This window comes from Oxyura jamaicensis, chromosome 9 (genome assembly GCF_011077185.1).
Source record: "Oxyura jamaicensis isolate SHBP4307 breed ruddy duck chromosome 9, BPBGC_Ojam_1.0, whole genome shotgun sequence".
In the NCBI taxonomy this organism is placed as follows: Eukaryota; Metazoa; Chordata; class Aves; order Anseriformes; family Anatidae; genus Oxyura; species Oxyura jamaicensis.
In genome coordinates, this window is record NC_048901.1 from 21,920,502 (window position 1) to 21,934,500 (window position 13,999).

The window sequence follows — 13,999 nt, forward strand, 5'->3', positions numbered from 1 at the left end:
CCTCGCCCCCCGCAGCAGCCCCTCGCTCCCATTCGCCTCCTCCTCATCTTCCTCCTCCTCCTCGCTCCCTCCCTTCACCCGCGCTGTATTGTGGGGCGGGTGGTTGCGGGCGGCGGACTACAAGTCCCAAAGCGCCCCGCGGCCGCCCGGTAGTTCCGGACAACGCCTGCTGGGCGCTAACTGCGGCGGGCGCTTCCTCCTTGCGGGCGCTTCCGGCGGCGGTGAAGCCCCCCCCGGGGAGCTCCGTGGGCCCGGCGGGGCGGGGCGCGCCCGAGGTACGGTGCCGGTGCCGCTCCCATGCGGCCTGCTCCCGCTGAGGGCCGAGCGCGGGGAGGGAGGGAAGGAGGGCGGGCGGGGGTCACCGGGGCGTTTGCGTAGGGCCTGGCTCTGCCCGTGGGGCTGCGCCGCGCTGGGAGCGTAACGCTGCTTCCAGAATCGGGGGGCCGGCGGAGGGCTGAGGGAAGGCGGCGGCCGCGGCTCGGGCCCGGCCGGGCGGGGAGAGGCCGGGGGGGCCAGCACCGGCTTTAGGGGGCCCTGAGGGGAAGCCCAGGCCCGGCCGCCGGCTCCCAGCCCGTCCTTCTGCTTCCAGCAGCGCTGCCAGGCGGCGGGGGCGCTGGCAGGGCCGTCCTGGGCCCTCCCCGGGGGTGAAAGCAGCGGGCGGCCCCTCGGGGATGGGCGGCGGCGCTCTGTGAGGACCTCCCGTTAGTGGGGGCTTGGGGGGGTCCCGACCTGCGGTTCGGCCAGGCAGGGACTTGGGGACCTCTGTGGTTATAGCTGGGGTCCTGTGGCCGCTGTGTCGGGGACCTTGTTGGTCTTTGTGTGCTCGTTGGGTGGTGTTTGTGTGGAGGTTTGTGTCTTATCTCCTAGCGCCTGGTGGAGTAACGCAGCCGGCGTGTTGGCTTTGCTTTCGGATTCCTAAGGAAGAGGAAAACAACTTGAAAAAGAAACAAGAAAACATTGTTGTGGTTATACACACGCAGAGCTCTGTCCCCTTTTGCTTGCTCTGTTTTACAGCTCTCAGTAGATAACAATTGAAACTGGGGCCTGATCCAGGCGGCTGTAGTTTCTCTTATAGGCACACAAAACCATGTATTAGGGCAGACAACGCAACTTCCATCCTGAAGTTCACAACGTGAATTAATTGTCAGCCTGATCTCAGAGTAGGCTTGAATTATTTTGGAGTTGATGCGAGCCTAAAAATAGGCATCTTGTGTTTCCTGTGGTTCGTGTGACTTGAATTAGTCACACAAATTGCCCTCACAATAATAAAATGCATAAGCAGTTATACCTTGTCTGAGTGAACCCAACCGTTAGTGGCTGTGATACAAGTGTGTGGAGATGTTTGAAGAGGGATTGTCTCTTCCAGCAAGAGCCATTTAAAGATGCTTTTAAAACTCCAATGCTATCTTCTGATAATATTCCTTTGGCCACCTCCTGAAACTGCCAAGTATTAGTAGGGTTAGTAGAATGGGGAACCAGTACAGTAGAATGCCTTTTTCTAAGTTTCTTGCCATCTTCACTGGTTAATAAGGGAAACTCAAAGGCACCAAGCTATGCAAGGGGTAGGTGTATAGTTAAAATAGCACACTCTGTAATTTTTTCTCTTCTGTAAAATTTGCATCTGTAATTAGTCAAATATCTAAGCTCCCTTCTGCTGTGCCCATTGGTTTTACACGGAAGGGCCAAGAAGACCTTTGCCCTTAAAATCAAGATAGACATCATGTTAAGTGCTCTTTCCCTTCCCCACCCTTTCTTCCTGACCTTAAATAAGTTGTTCTGGTAACTCAGGGGTCTTGGAGGCTTTTCCTTTAACCCGATTTTGAATCCTCACCACAAGAAGTGGAGTAGAACTTTTCGGTAGTAAGGATAATCTTTCTGTAGCGGGAGCAGAGCTGTAACTTGGTTCTACCCTATTAGCTAGCCATTGAATTAATCGTTCTGGTAGATTGCTGTCTCAGACCTTCCTCCTTAGTGCTTTTATTAAGGAAAAAAATATCTAAAGGTGCTTAAAATTTTCCGCATCTGGTGTAGATGGAGCCTGGAGAATGGAGCAGAGACAACACCAGTGGTGCAGGTGGATCTCCCAATGACACAAGTGACCAGTGATATCCTGCCAGAGTTTCCACTGTTCTGAAAGTCTTTAAAGGTCGTGGTCACGAGACTGCTGTCTTCTCTTGAAATACTCTTTCAGAAGCTAATGCTAAACAAATGCCTTTCTTTCATAGATCCCTTGCTTGTCTTCATGCTGGCCAATGAGGAGAGGTGGGTTTGGGGAAGATCACTGCGCTCACCGGTGTTGTTTTCTTACTAGACAGCGCTGTTCTTCTGCTACATGATCTTTAGTGCTTGACCAAAAGTCTGTCAGTGACAGGTTAGAGAAGCGAGCTTTCACCTGGGGCACTTTGCACGGTAGCTGTACATTTGGGGAAATTCAGTGTTTCTTGGTTTTTATCCTTTTTGGTTTACAGGAAGTTCATCTTAATGTAGCTTTTTTCCCCTGACGTACTTCAGTTGAATGATTTAAAAAATCATTGGATGGCAATGGAGAAATCGGTCTATAATAGAATTCTTTGAAAACTTGTTCCTTGTCAGAAAGTGCCAGTCCCCGCCGTGACTGCTGAACTCCTGGGGTAGTATTTTAGTGCCGAAATGGTGAAGGTTGTAACATCAGATTTGTACTGACGGTGAAGGTATACTCCATGCTAGTACTTCTCAGGGAACAGAGCTTGATGTGTTTGATGGTTTTAATACTACGCAGACAGGACTGTACTAGGCGGCATCTTAGCATTGCTTTCAAGTTGAAATCACCTGTAAATTCACTGAATCTGTCCTGTGTATTCTCTCTGATGGTTGATTTCATCTGATGCAGTGTGAAGCATGACTTCTAATTCCATATGCTGGGGAACAGGCTACATTTGAATCCGTGGGATCACTGTTTAAAAAGAAAAATAAGGCTATCATGCAAATTGTATTTGGCAGTCTGTCTATTCCCGTGCTGTATATCCTTCTAGCTTCTCCTTGTCTCCCCCGTCAGTGCAGTTAAATTTGCCAGCTGAATAACACCTTTCTTGCACCTAATAGCAATTTGCTGGGATTTTCTGAGCCACATGGCCGTGCTGTTCTAGTGGATCATCTTTTTATGGGATCGTATTCCAGCTTTTTTGAGTGTCTAAGGAAAAAAAACAGTTGGCAGGTGAAGCCAGTGTAAATTCCTCTCAAGTAAAACCACCTGAGATTCTGGTGAGCTGAAGTTACGCTTTTAGGAGATGGTGTTGCCATAAAGCCTGGCAGCCAAGCAGATGGCTGCTTTTGATCAGACACCAAAGAAATGCTGAAAGCTCCCAGTTGCTGCATGGTAATGTGTATTAAATTGTGGCTTTAGCCAGGCCATCTTGAAGGCTACTGGAATAATTCACCTAAATGATAGAGCTGACTTCTGTTTTCACGGCGATTTGGTCGTAATCAGGACCTCTTAGAAGGTATTGGTTTGTCATGGGTGTACTAGAACCCATACAGTCTCTGTATTGCAAATGTGTTTTGGGGGAAGCCTTTACCCCTGCTATTTAACACTGATCAAGACTGCAGCACATCCAAGTTACCCCTGAAAGGTGTGAAGTCATTCCTAGCTGCAAAGAGAAATACCGGGGCAGTGATGGCAAATGGATGCGCTGGTCAGAGTGTGGGGTTAGCACCTGAGTCAGAGGAAGGATCCTGGGGTAAGGAGCAGCCAGTGTGATTGAGATATCATGTATATTTTCATACGTTGGCAACAGAAGGATTTCAAGCCTTAACTTTCTTGCTGTGTACATATATTTAAAGCCACCCCTCGTCTTCAGTCACAGCAGTCGTACCGCTTGTGTTAGTACACATCCAAGATTTATTTACTTTGTTTGAAGAGTGTCGGTGCCTGGTAAGGAGGTAGGAGATGGTGCCTGATTGTTTTTATATGGGGTGTTTAACCGCACCATGGATGAGTAACAGTAGCTTATGGCTCTTCAGGAGAAAATGAGTTCTTCACAATAGTCCGCGGTGAGGTTTTCATCATCATAAAAATCTATCATTTCAGTTGGTATTTTATTTTCTTTGTGGATGCTGATAACCCATAAAACTGAGGTAATTATATCTAATGGTTATTTTGTCCTTCTTTGCCCTTCTCCAGATGATCAAAAATCTTTTGGGTAGACTAAAGCAATGCTCACCTACCTGTTTTTAAAAACTTTTATGTTGACAGCGCAGTGCTTTAGATAAAAAAACTTCCATCCAATTAATCTATGAATGCTGTCTTCAGTGGCACTCTTTTGTGTAGGATCATCTTGGAGTGTTTATTTTTACTGAACTTCCAGAAACACAGAAGGAAACTGCAAAACAAGCAGCTCGCCCTCCACCCTGCCCCTCACATGCCTTGGTGCAGGCAGTGAGTGTAATAAATAGACGGGACAGCTTGGGCTTGTGCTTTGGAGGCAAACTTGTTCAGATGAGTTCCCCCCCGTGAGTAGACTTCGCATGAATTTGGGTAACTCTGGATTGAGTTCTTTAAAGATAATCAACTTTTTAAGAAATAACCAATATTTGCTTATATTCTTCCAAGGCCTTGAATAAAACAGCTACTGGTAGGTGATGAAAATACGAGCCCTGACTTTCAGCAGCTCTATTCATGCTGACGTTTCTACACAGACCCCTTTTATGTGAAGTCAGGGTAAGCCCTTTTTGTGGCTAAGGGACTCTGCTCGTGTACATCACACTGAAAGTTTGAAACACCAAGAGAAAGAAAGATGAGGTTTTGCAATCTGTAATCCATGTCAGAAGGTCTGTATAAATAGGCTGTCGCTTGTTACGATATTTATGTTTAACTTCTAATAATATTTTCTTAACTGTCGGCTATTTCTGTAACGTGACCGGTTCCTGCCTTGGTTTATCACTTTGGGGTATGTTCATACTGCCCAATCCCACGCTCGGGTGAGGTGGGTGTGATATTTGTAGCCATCCAAGTTCCTCTCTGGGCTTACTGTAGTCAGTAACAAATTTCACTTAGCTATAATTATAGCTATACTACTATATCCTTGCCCTGGGCAAACAGTTCATCTGTTTTTCTATTTAAATAGTTCAATGCAGAAGATTTTTAGCCAGTGTGGAACAAAAGGGGGAACATGGCTCAAAGAAGCATCTTAGCATGTTTTAACCTGTTCACGCTATGGGAAGTGGTATCGATTACTGTCATAGCTCCTGCTCTTTCTTAAAGATTTTACTTTATTAATTTCTCACTAAAGTATCAATAAAATCCAGTACTCGAACATACAAATGCCAGATGTCTAAAGGTTCTTGGGGATGGAAAGACTGACTCCTCTAGCACATTAAATACTGAGCAAGTCTTAAAAAGAATATATAATCTTTTTTGTGCATCTTTATTTCTATTTTGAATGTTAAGTCTTTAAGCTCCATTATGTTATATAAAATATTCTCAAAGTCTTGGCTTGTTGAACAGGCAACATAGATTGCTGGAGAGATTTCTTATGAAGTGCAGGGCTACCTTCCTTTTTTTCACTTAATTCCTGGGTCTGAGCAACGATCACTCTGTGTTGGGTGGATGATGAGCTAGACTGGGTGGAGAACTTCCAAAACCTGGGTTCAGTTACTGGAACAATAATTTTCCATTGAGTTAACATAGTCCTGGACACACCCTGAGTGGAAAGATGACTGAAGACTCTAGCTTATATAAAAACAAAGGCGTAGTATTCACCATTTTTTAAATCGTGTATCAAATAAAATTACTTTCAGGAAAATTAATGATTTAAGAACTCGCAGTAAAGACTTTCTGGTAGTACGTTCCTATAAAATATTTGCTCACTTAATAAATTAGAATTAGGGCTTTAAAATTGCATGAAGTATTAATTCTATATTTACTTAAGCTGATGTCATAAAGTAATTCCTGCTTTCTGGGCAGGAAATAACGTTCTGTGCTTTTCGTTTTTTAGAATTGTTAGTCATTCTAACTCATAATTGTTCTTTTGTTTTCTTTTTCTCACAACGTAAGGACAATATATTTCAAGTTCTTCAAATATTCTTGCACAACGAGGAAAAGGAAGAAACATTTCAGTGAATGAGGAGTTTTTTGCTTCTATAGCATTTTTCTTGAGAAGTGGTTCTTTGAATGAGGATGACAATGGAAGAGATGAAGAATGAAGCAGAGACCACTTCTATGGTTTCCATGCCACTCTATGCTGTTATGTACCCCGTCTTTAATGAGGTAAGCTCTCTGCTTTTGCTGTAGAACATAGTAATCCTTTTATATCAGAAAACCTGATGGCAGTAACAGCCAGCTTAGCTTGATGGGGAGAAATTCTAGTGCTTAACACAGCCTTCTTTCTATGCTTTTCTTACTCTTTCACCCCGCTTTCCATGAACACAATTCCAAGCTTGTCAGTGGTTGCTAGTTGTCTTGGCCCTGGTCTTTTTTCTTAGCTTTTACAGAGGGTTTTAGCAAAAATGCTAGGTAACATTTGATTTTTTTCCTTGACACTGCAGTTCCTTTTCAGATGATCATTTCAGTGTTCTGATTTTCCTTTCATCAGGAAATCCTTTCCTTTCATCCACTGTAAATGTGCACATAACTTTTTGCGAAGCTATTCCAGCCCTAAGGGTCACAGATCTAGCACAGCATTAGGAACTAGTGCAGTCTGTGACAGGAAATAAGGTACAGTTTAACATGTACCTGTGAGCAGCTTGATGCATTTGTATTTTAACTGCTAATGGCTATAATTTAATAGGATACTTGTCTTTCTGTAAGTATCAGAGGCTGTCAAAATGTTCTCGAAGTCTTCTGTCAGACTTCTGATGAAGTACATCCAATGACATGTTTGATTATTTAGGGAGGAAGTCCTTTGTTTGGATCAAACCTCATACTTTCTATCCCTGTCTCAGTTCTTCTGTCAAGCACCTTTTTCATCATGCTATATAAGGCGAGGCATGAGTACTTTACTTGTTTGTTCTGATAACGTTTGAATTGCTAATCAGTCTCAACTTTTATTGCAGCTGGAAAGAGTAAATCTATCAGCAGCTCAGACGCTGAGGGCGGCCTTTATTAAGGTGAGAAGTAACTTGTATTGAAGAATGGTCATTTAAAAGGTAAACGATATGGTGAAGTTCAAAATAACTTTGCTTCCTTGTGTTGTCATGTTTGAAGATTGGATCTTAATCAGTAGTCTTAAATAAAAATACATGTGGATGATCACCTGGACTGTTAAGTTTGAAATGAGTGCACACACGAGTAGGAATCTGAATAAGTGTATTGAGCAATTTTAAACAGAATCTCACCTTGTGTGTGTAGTACAAAAGGTAACAACTAAGCAATGCTTTGCTGTTTCTCCACTTTAAATTTAAGTGTACCTAGACAGCTACAGCTCAGCTTGAACTCTTCCACGTTAAATGTTATTTACAACTGCTGGTAAGGGGCTGTGCTGAATGCAAATAACAGAAACTGAGATACTGGAGGAAATGGTAATGTTCACTAAAAACACACGCACTCATTCTTATTTAACATTTTATTTTTTTGATAGCAGCACAGGTAGTATGAATATGTCCAGTGTCAGAATCTAGCTTAGCTTAATTTAGAAATGTCATCAGTCAAAAGGAGTTTTCTGTGAAAAGGCAACTCAAAGATGTTTGAGCATATGTGTTTTGTAAGAGGTACGCTTAAAAAATACCATGTGGAAGATGAGGGAGTTGTGAATAAGTGAATTAAATTCTGTTATGTGCAGTATCTTTGTTTCAAAGCAAAGTGTTTACAGGAATGCAACAATACAAAGAATTACTTTACAAAATATCTCTTACTCAAACTGAAGGGAGTGGAACGGTTTATTGGAAAAGTTGCTTATACAAAACTACGTATGAAAAGAAAAATGGAAGAGTAGTTTTCAATGAAATATGCTAGTTTAAAACCATTACACTTTTTAAAACATTCTAGCAAATTGCTGTGGTATCTGAAGCAAATTACTTGGAAGTCTGCTTTTGTCCTTGGAATATTATGCTTGCATTTTTAAGAATAAATCCTCTCTCAATGCAGGCTGAAAAAGAAAATCCAGGTCTCACGCAGGACATTATTATGAAAATTCTGGAGAAAAAAAGCGTGGACGTGAACTTTACAGAGTCTCTCCTGCGTATGGCTGCTGATGATGTAGAAGGTAGTATCAAGTCTCTTATGTTGAATAAGCATTTTCTTAATTTCTTAATTACAGTGCCAAACAGGAGCATACATTTCCCTATGCCTATTTTCAGAGGAAGTTTTCTGTTAATAGATTTCTTCTGCCATGCTGAATAATGGGAATAGTTGTCTTTCTGAATACATCTTTTGGAGGTACATACGTGACTAATAAGAGAAAATTAATTTTTAGAAGGTAGCTCACCTTCTGCAGTTTGCTTCAAATTAAAAGCTGGTGTTGCATTGTCAGAGAAGGGCAGTGTATAGTAGGCTTAAAGTTCTTTTTATAGTGCATTTAATTAGTGTAATGTCTTCAGCATTTCTTTTAAATAACATCTCCAACTTCCAATAAGAAAGGCTATTGTTGTGCTGTGCTTATATTAATGCAGAATGTTCACTGTGGGTTTGTGGTCATGGCTATCTTTTGTGCAGTCAGCCTTCAAATCCTTCATGGCAATACTGCTGCAATTTGTGAAGCAATGGTTTCTAGCTGCCACTAGGAACTTGCTGAAAAATGCCATTATTTTTTCCTTGATATGTCCTTCTCATTAGAATATATGATTGAAAGACCAGAACCAGAATTCCAAGATCTGAATGAAAAGGCGCGAGCACTTAAACAGATTCTTAGTAAGATTCCAGATGAGATCAACGACAGAGTGAGGTTTCTTCAGACAATCAAGTAAGTGCTGTATTATATATTTTTCTGTAGTTTGGGGGGATCAAACTTTGCATTTATATCTGGATGTTCAAATGCTGTGGGAGATGCTAGCCACAACGTTGCTGTTGGAAAAGAGCTTGACCTGTGGTTACAAATGAGTGAATAGAGTTGAATATTCTTAATGAGAGCCCTGTGTTAATAGACAGAACTTAACTTGTCGATTTTTAATCTGAATTGCCATGTTACTTGTCTAGCTCTTTGGTCTCTCTGCAGAAGGAATATCAGATAGGATGTTGGGCTGTTAGAAGGGGTTTAAATTCCAACATTTAAATAGTATACCTAATTGATACTGCAACTCTTTTCATTGTCAAATAGGGACATTGCGAGTGCAATAAAGGAACTTCTTGACACAGTAAATAATGTCTTCAAGAAATACCAATACCAGAACCGGAGGGTATGTGAGAACTCTTTTATATGCTGTTTTTAATAGTAGAAGAGGAAACCATTTGATCAAAGGATGAATAGGAGAGCATAACTGGTCAATGACATAATGCTTTAACATGATTGTTTGGTAATTCTTAGCAGTTTTTTAAGAAAAAGACTTCTCTGCATGTCTTTCATGAAAATAAGTAAATACATTAAAAATACACCACCACCCTAAACCTAAAATTCCTGTATCTACATACTGTTTGTTTTCTTCTCTCTTTAATGTCAAGACCCTCAATGTATCCAACAGCCTGTGATCTTAAAACCTTTTTTGTGTTTTTGTTTTCTTAGGCACTTGAGCACCAAAAGAAAGAGTTTGTAAAATACTCCAAAAGTTTCAGTGATACTCTGAAAACCTATTTTAAAGATGGAAAGTAAGTATACTTTTGTACTAAATTTATACATAATGAAAAGGTCTTGTTTGCCTAACTAGTATGATTAGGGAAAATAAGACAAGATTTTTGTTATAAGGGCTGTGCTTCAAACATACTGAAAACATACCTCAAACATACTGAAAGAGACCAACTCTATTCAGCCCTGTGTGAAGTGAAAGCTGTGCTATGTGTTGTGGGCATAAGCTTTACAGTGCCTTAGGTATTATCAATATTGCAATAAATCCCAGGTAAGACTTGTGTTCCTTGTAATCTACATCTGTCTGAACTACATGTTCGTTTACCCCACTCCCACCAGAAATGAGCAGCACTAAACAAAGTAGTCTTGCTTACAGGTGTCATTTCTGACATTAAAAACCTCTGTGACCCCACACTTCTTTCATAACAAAGTTTATTGAAATAATAGGTATTTGAGGAAAGAGTTGCAAATTCTGAAATTATCAGGGGATGGAGCGTTCCTGGAGTGAAAAGAACAGGCATTTAATGATCATTTGCTCTACTCTTTTTTGTAGTTAAAACCACAAAACTAAATAGAGAGCCAAAGTCTTTTAAGTTCCTGCCAATAAACATAGTCTTTCTAGAATTAGCTATGCAAGTAAGACTGTTTGCCAGCTGTGAGCTTCAGGTACATTGCAATATGGTAAGACATCAATATGTTTCCAATTTGCCTAGATGCCAATACGTTTAGTTACCTTGATTGAATGCTGTATTTATTGAACAAAGTTTTGAAAAATGTATAAACTAATATCTTTGTTTTTCTACCAGGGCAATAAATGTGTTCATAAGTGCCAACCGACTAATTCATCAAACCAACTTGATACTCCAGACCTTCAAAACTGTGGCCTGAAAACTGTATATGTTGAGAGTTGTACTTTTCAATGGTGAATAGGGTACCTTTATATGTAAATTTTAAAGTTGACTGTATAAATTATCAGCCCCTCTTTAGGGGCCTAATGCAGGATTTTGAATGGGATTATTGCCATCTTACACCATATTTTTGTAAAACATTGTAGCTTAATCATAATCTCACAACAAAGATTTTTTGCATCACTTTTTGCTATTATCATTCTTTTCAGAATTATAAGCCAAAAGAATTTACGCCTTAATGTGTCATTATGTAACATTCCTTATAAGAATTGTAAATATTTGGTGTTCTGTTTCTGACATTTTAACTTGAAAGCGGAAAACTGCAAGATTATGTATTTAACAATATTGGTGGCAAATATTCAATAAATAGTTTACATCTGTTAGACTGTCTTTTTGTATGTGAACGAAAAAGCACAACTCATCTTTTTAGAACTGCAGAGCATACATTAAATGGAAAAATTAAAACTGGGTGCTTAAAGTCACTGGCAGTTCAAATCAGGATAAAATGAGGGGTTTTCCTTAAAACTGAGATTTTGGCTGTGATCCAATACTAGACCAGAATACCAGAATAATCGTATTAAAATGTCGTTGACAAAGTAATAAAGAACCCAAGAAGTGAGGTGTGTGTTTTGGTTTTTCGTAGAAACTAAATCCATCTTAATCTTTTGGTAGTAGGCTAACAGGTTTTTACTCCTCTGCTATTCCAGGGTTTTGTGCAGTAAAAGGTGAACTAAAAATATGAACAACTTTTTATTTATACTGGTACCCTTTTGGGAGGGAGGAGGAGAGAAAATAGAAGTCTTCCAAGAAGCTCTAGTGATATCTCTACTATGCATGCCATAAAGCAACTCTTTCCAGGGATTTAAATCATGCGAGACCTAGCTTGACAAATGTTCTTTAGATGGTTGAGAACTGCTGGTGGACAAATTGAACCTTTGTCACTGTGAGTTCATGGTAGCTTTTTGCAAGCTCTATTGAATATTGTGCATGCCCCTTTGAGGCGCACCTCAATTTTACTTTGAAATACTAGGAATCTAGAAGACTTGCAGGATTTCATTCTATAAATACTTAATGTGGGCATAACTAGTAAATTTAGGAAAGAATGGAGCACCTTATAAATTTGCAGAAACTGTTGCAGGAAGATCACTTCAAACTGAAAGAGCACAATGCTATAGGACTACTCTTTGGGTGTAAATGATGAATAAATATGGCCAGACTTCTCTTACACACTGGCCTGGTGCTGTACTGCTCATCTGGGGCGAGTGCCTTATCCAGAGTACACCAGCTGGGTCTTCATTTATCCGCTTAAATGCTCTAGAAAATAAAACCCATATATACTTGCTGCCCTCTGAAGTAGCATTAGATGGATAGCCAGGTAAAAGAAAAGAAAGTCACACAGAATTTTTGGAACTTAATTTGAAAAGAGTGTTTGGTACTGGGGAAGCTGTGCCAATAGCTGTAAGGAGAAATATGTCAGCTTGGGTTATACTCTGAATTGGTCCTGAGGTTTTTTACTTGCCTCGGATTGAGAGGACCAGTTGGCAGTCGTTGAATGGTGATACCGTATTTATGTACTTGTTCTGCAGGTATGATTTTAAAAAAATAGGACTTGGGACTCAAAACGGATTTTGCTATGTCCTGCAATTTGATTCCTTGATGGTAAAATCAAAGAGGCTGTCAGGAAATGAACCGTTTCTGTCCATCAGTTCTTCCTATACCTTCATCCTTTATTGCATAAAGCTACCTAGTACAGGGCTAAGCTCCAGGTAGTCTGGCCAACAAGTCTTGTTTGTAAACTTATCATGACTTTTTTTTGCCTTTTCAGTAGTGGAAAATTACTGTAATCCATGCCTGGTGATAGGAAAACTTGAAAATTGATACCAGGTCACACTCTTCTACTGTGTGCAATGAATACATACCTAGCAGTCTTAAAACTTTGCTTTATCTTCCACTGAGTACAAGCTGGGGCATATATTTATCTGAATTTTATTACGGTTTTGCACTTTATCTTCAAGTTACCCAAATAGCTAAAGATAAGTTTCTCTTAATGCATTTATAATACAGTAGCTGGTGTTGCAAATTGGTATCAGAAAACTTCTGCTGTGAATGTGGGTTATACTTGATATGATAATGTTAACATACAGAATAAAACTTTGTGTATTTGCTAATAATGCAAAGAAACATTGTCTTAATCACTTGTTTTGATAGTCCTTTATCTAAAAAAGAAATGAAGAAAAACGTTGACTTATTTCTGGTTAGCAACTTCTTGTTTTAATACTGAATTTTCTTTCTTTAAAAGTGTGAGATATGTCAGGTGCCCAGCTTCAATCAAAGCTTTGTCCTGAGCTGACATGAGGTAGTGGGTGTGAAATGTCACGGTTGAGGCCTGATGTCAGAACACCAGTTCATGCAGGCAGTAAGCTGGTCAGGTAATATCTGCCTTGATTAACCATCATCTTTTCATGCAGTCTTCACTAGGTTACCACTGAAGTGTTCCCTCCTAGCGTTCTTTTCAGGTCTTTGACCATATGTCAAGGGAAAACATACCCTGTTTATTCTGCAGGTGTTATCTGGTCTGTTTATTTTACACCAAGACAGTGGGTGCTGCTCTGAGAAATGGGTGGGGAAGGGAAAGGCTGTCTAGACAAGCTTGCCACAAATCTCAGGTTTAGCTAACTTCATTCTGAAAGGAATAAGAGGGAGCTAAAATAAACATCGGTTAAGGTGTGAGATAGTAACCGTCGCATTTGGCACGGCATTGATGATCACTTACCCATGGAGAAGGCGCTGGCTGTTCTCCTGAGAATATCGCTGTGCCAGGCGCTGCCTGGCTCCGTCTTCCTTCAGCACTGCTAACCAGTGCCTTCTGAAACGGGTACTGCAGGCGGTTTCTGCTTGTGAGCTGTGGGAGCTCTTCCAGCTTCATGTAGTGGTTCAGTGCCTTTGCTAACTTTGTCATTTTTCACTCCACAGTTCTGGTTTTCCCTTGTTCTGTTCTGGGCAGACTTTCCGTTCAAAGGAGACTAGTAGGGAATGCACTTCAGGAACAGAACCACGTCTGAGTTTCCAACTTAGTGCTAAAAAATAGCACTCAAAAGATGGTCCTGGGTCATCAAGCTTGGCTTCTCACCGAAGTTAAGAAGTACCTACCGTATAATGTTGGCCATAAATCTATCAAGTTCTATTTTAAACCACCTTCCTTGTCCTCATTCCTCTTGTTAGGTATCATTTTAAAATGGTATGAAAGGGGGGGAAAGAAGCCTTCAAATATGGAAGCTTAATATCTACCATAAATTTAATTTATGATGAAGAATTCACTAACCTTGTTCGCAACCAATTGTTCTTTTCCCCCTTCTTAGCCTTTTAATGTGTTATGGGGGTCTGATTGTATTCCATCTTGGG

General features: G+C 40.7%; 1 protein-coding gene across 2 annotated transcripts; it reads left to right on the forward strand.

Moving 5' to 3' along the window:
* The first annotated feature begins 122 nt into the window (after positions 1 to 122).
* Positions 123 to 12,765, forward strand: PDCD10 (programmed cell death 10). Of its 2 annotated transcripts, XM_035334622.1 has the most exons (9): positions 153 to 275; positions 1,789 to 1,860; positions 6,032 to 6,244; positions 7,030 to 7,083; positions 8,060 to 8,177; positions 8,747 to 8,873; positions 9,228 to 9,306; positions 9,630 to 9,712; positions 10,496 to 12,765. In XM_035334622.1, exons 3-9 carry the CDS (start codon positions 6,149 to 6,151, stop codon positions 10,575 to 10,577), a joined length of 639 nt encoding a protein of 212 aa, XP_035190513.1. In that variant the 5' UTR covers positions 153 to 275; positions 1,789 to 1,860; positions 6,032 to 6,148; the 3' UTR covers positions 10,578 to 12,765. The 2 variants fall into 2 exon arrangements, with proteins under 2 accessions (XP_035190512.1, XP_035190513.1); XM_035334621.1 differs by lacking the exon at positions 1,789 to 1,860 and having other exon boundaries at positions 123 to 275.
* Positions 12,766 to 13,999: the final 1,234 nt, after the last annotated feature.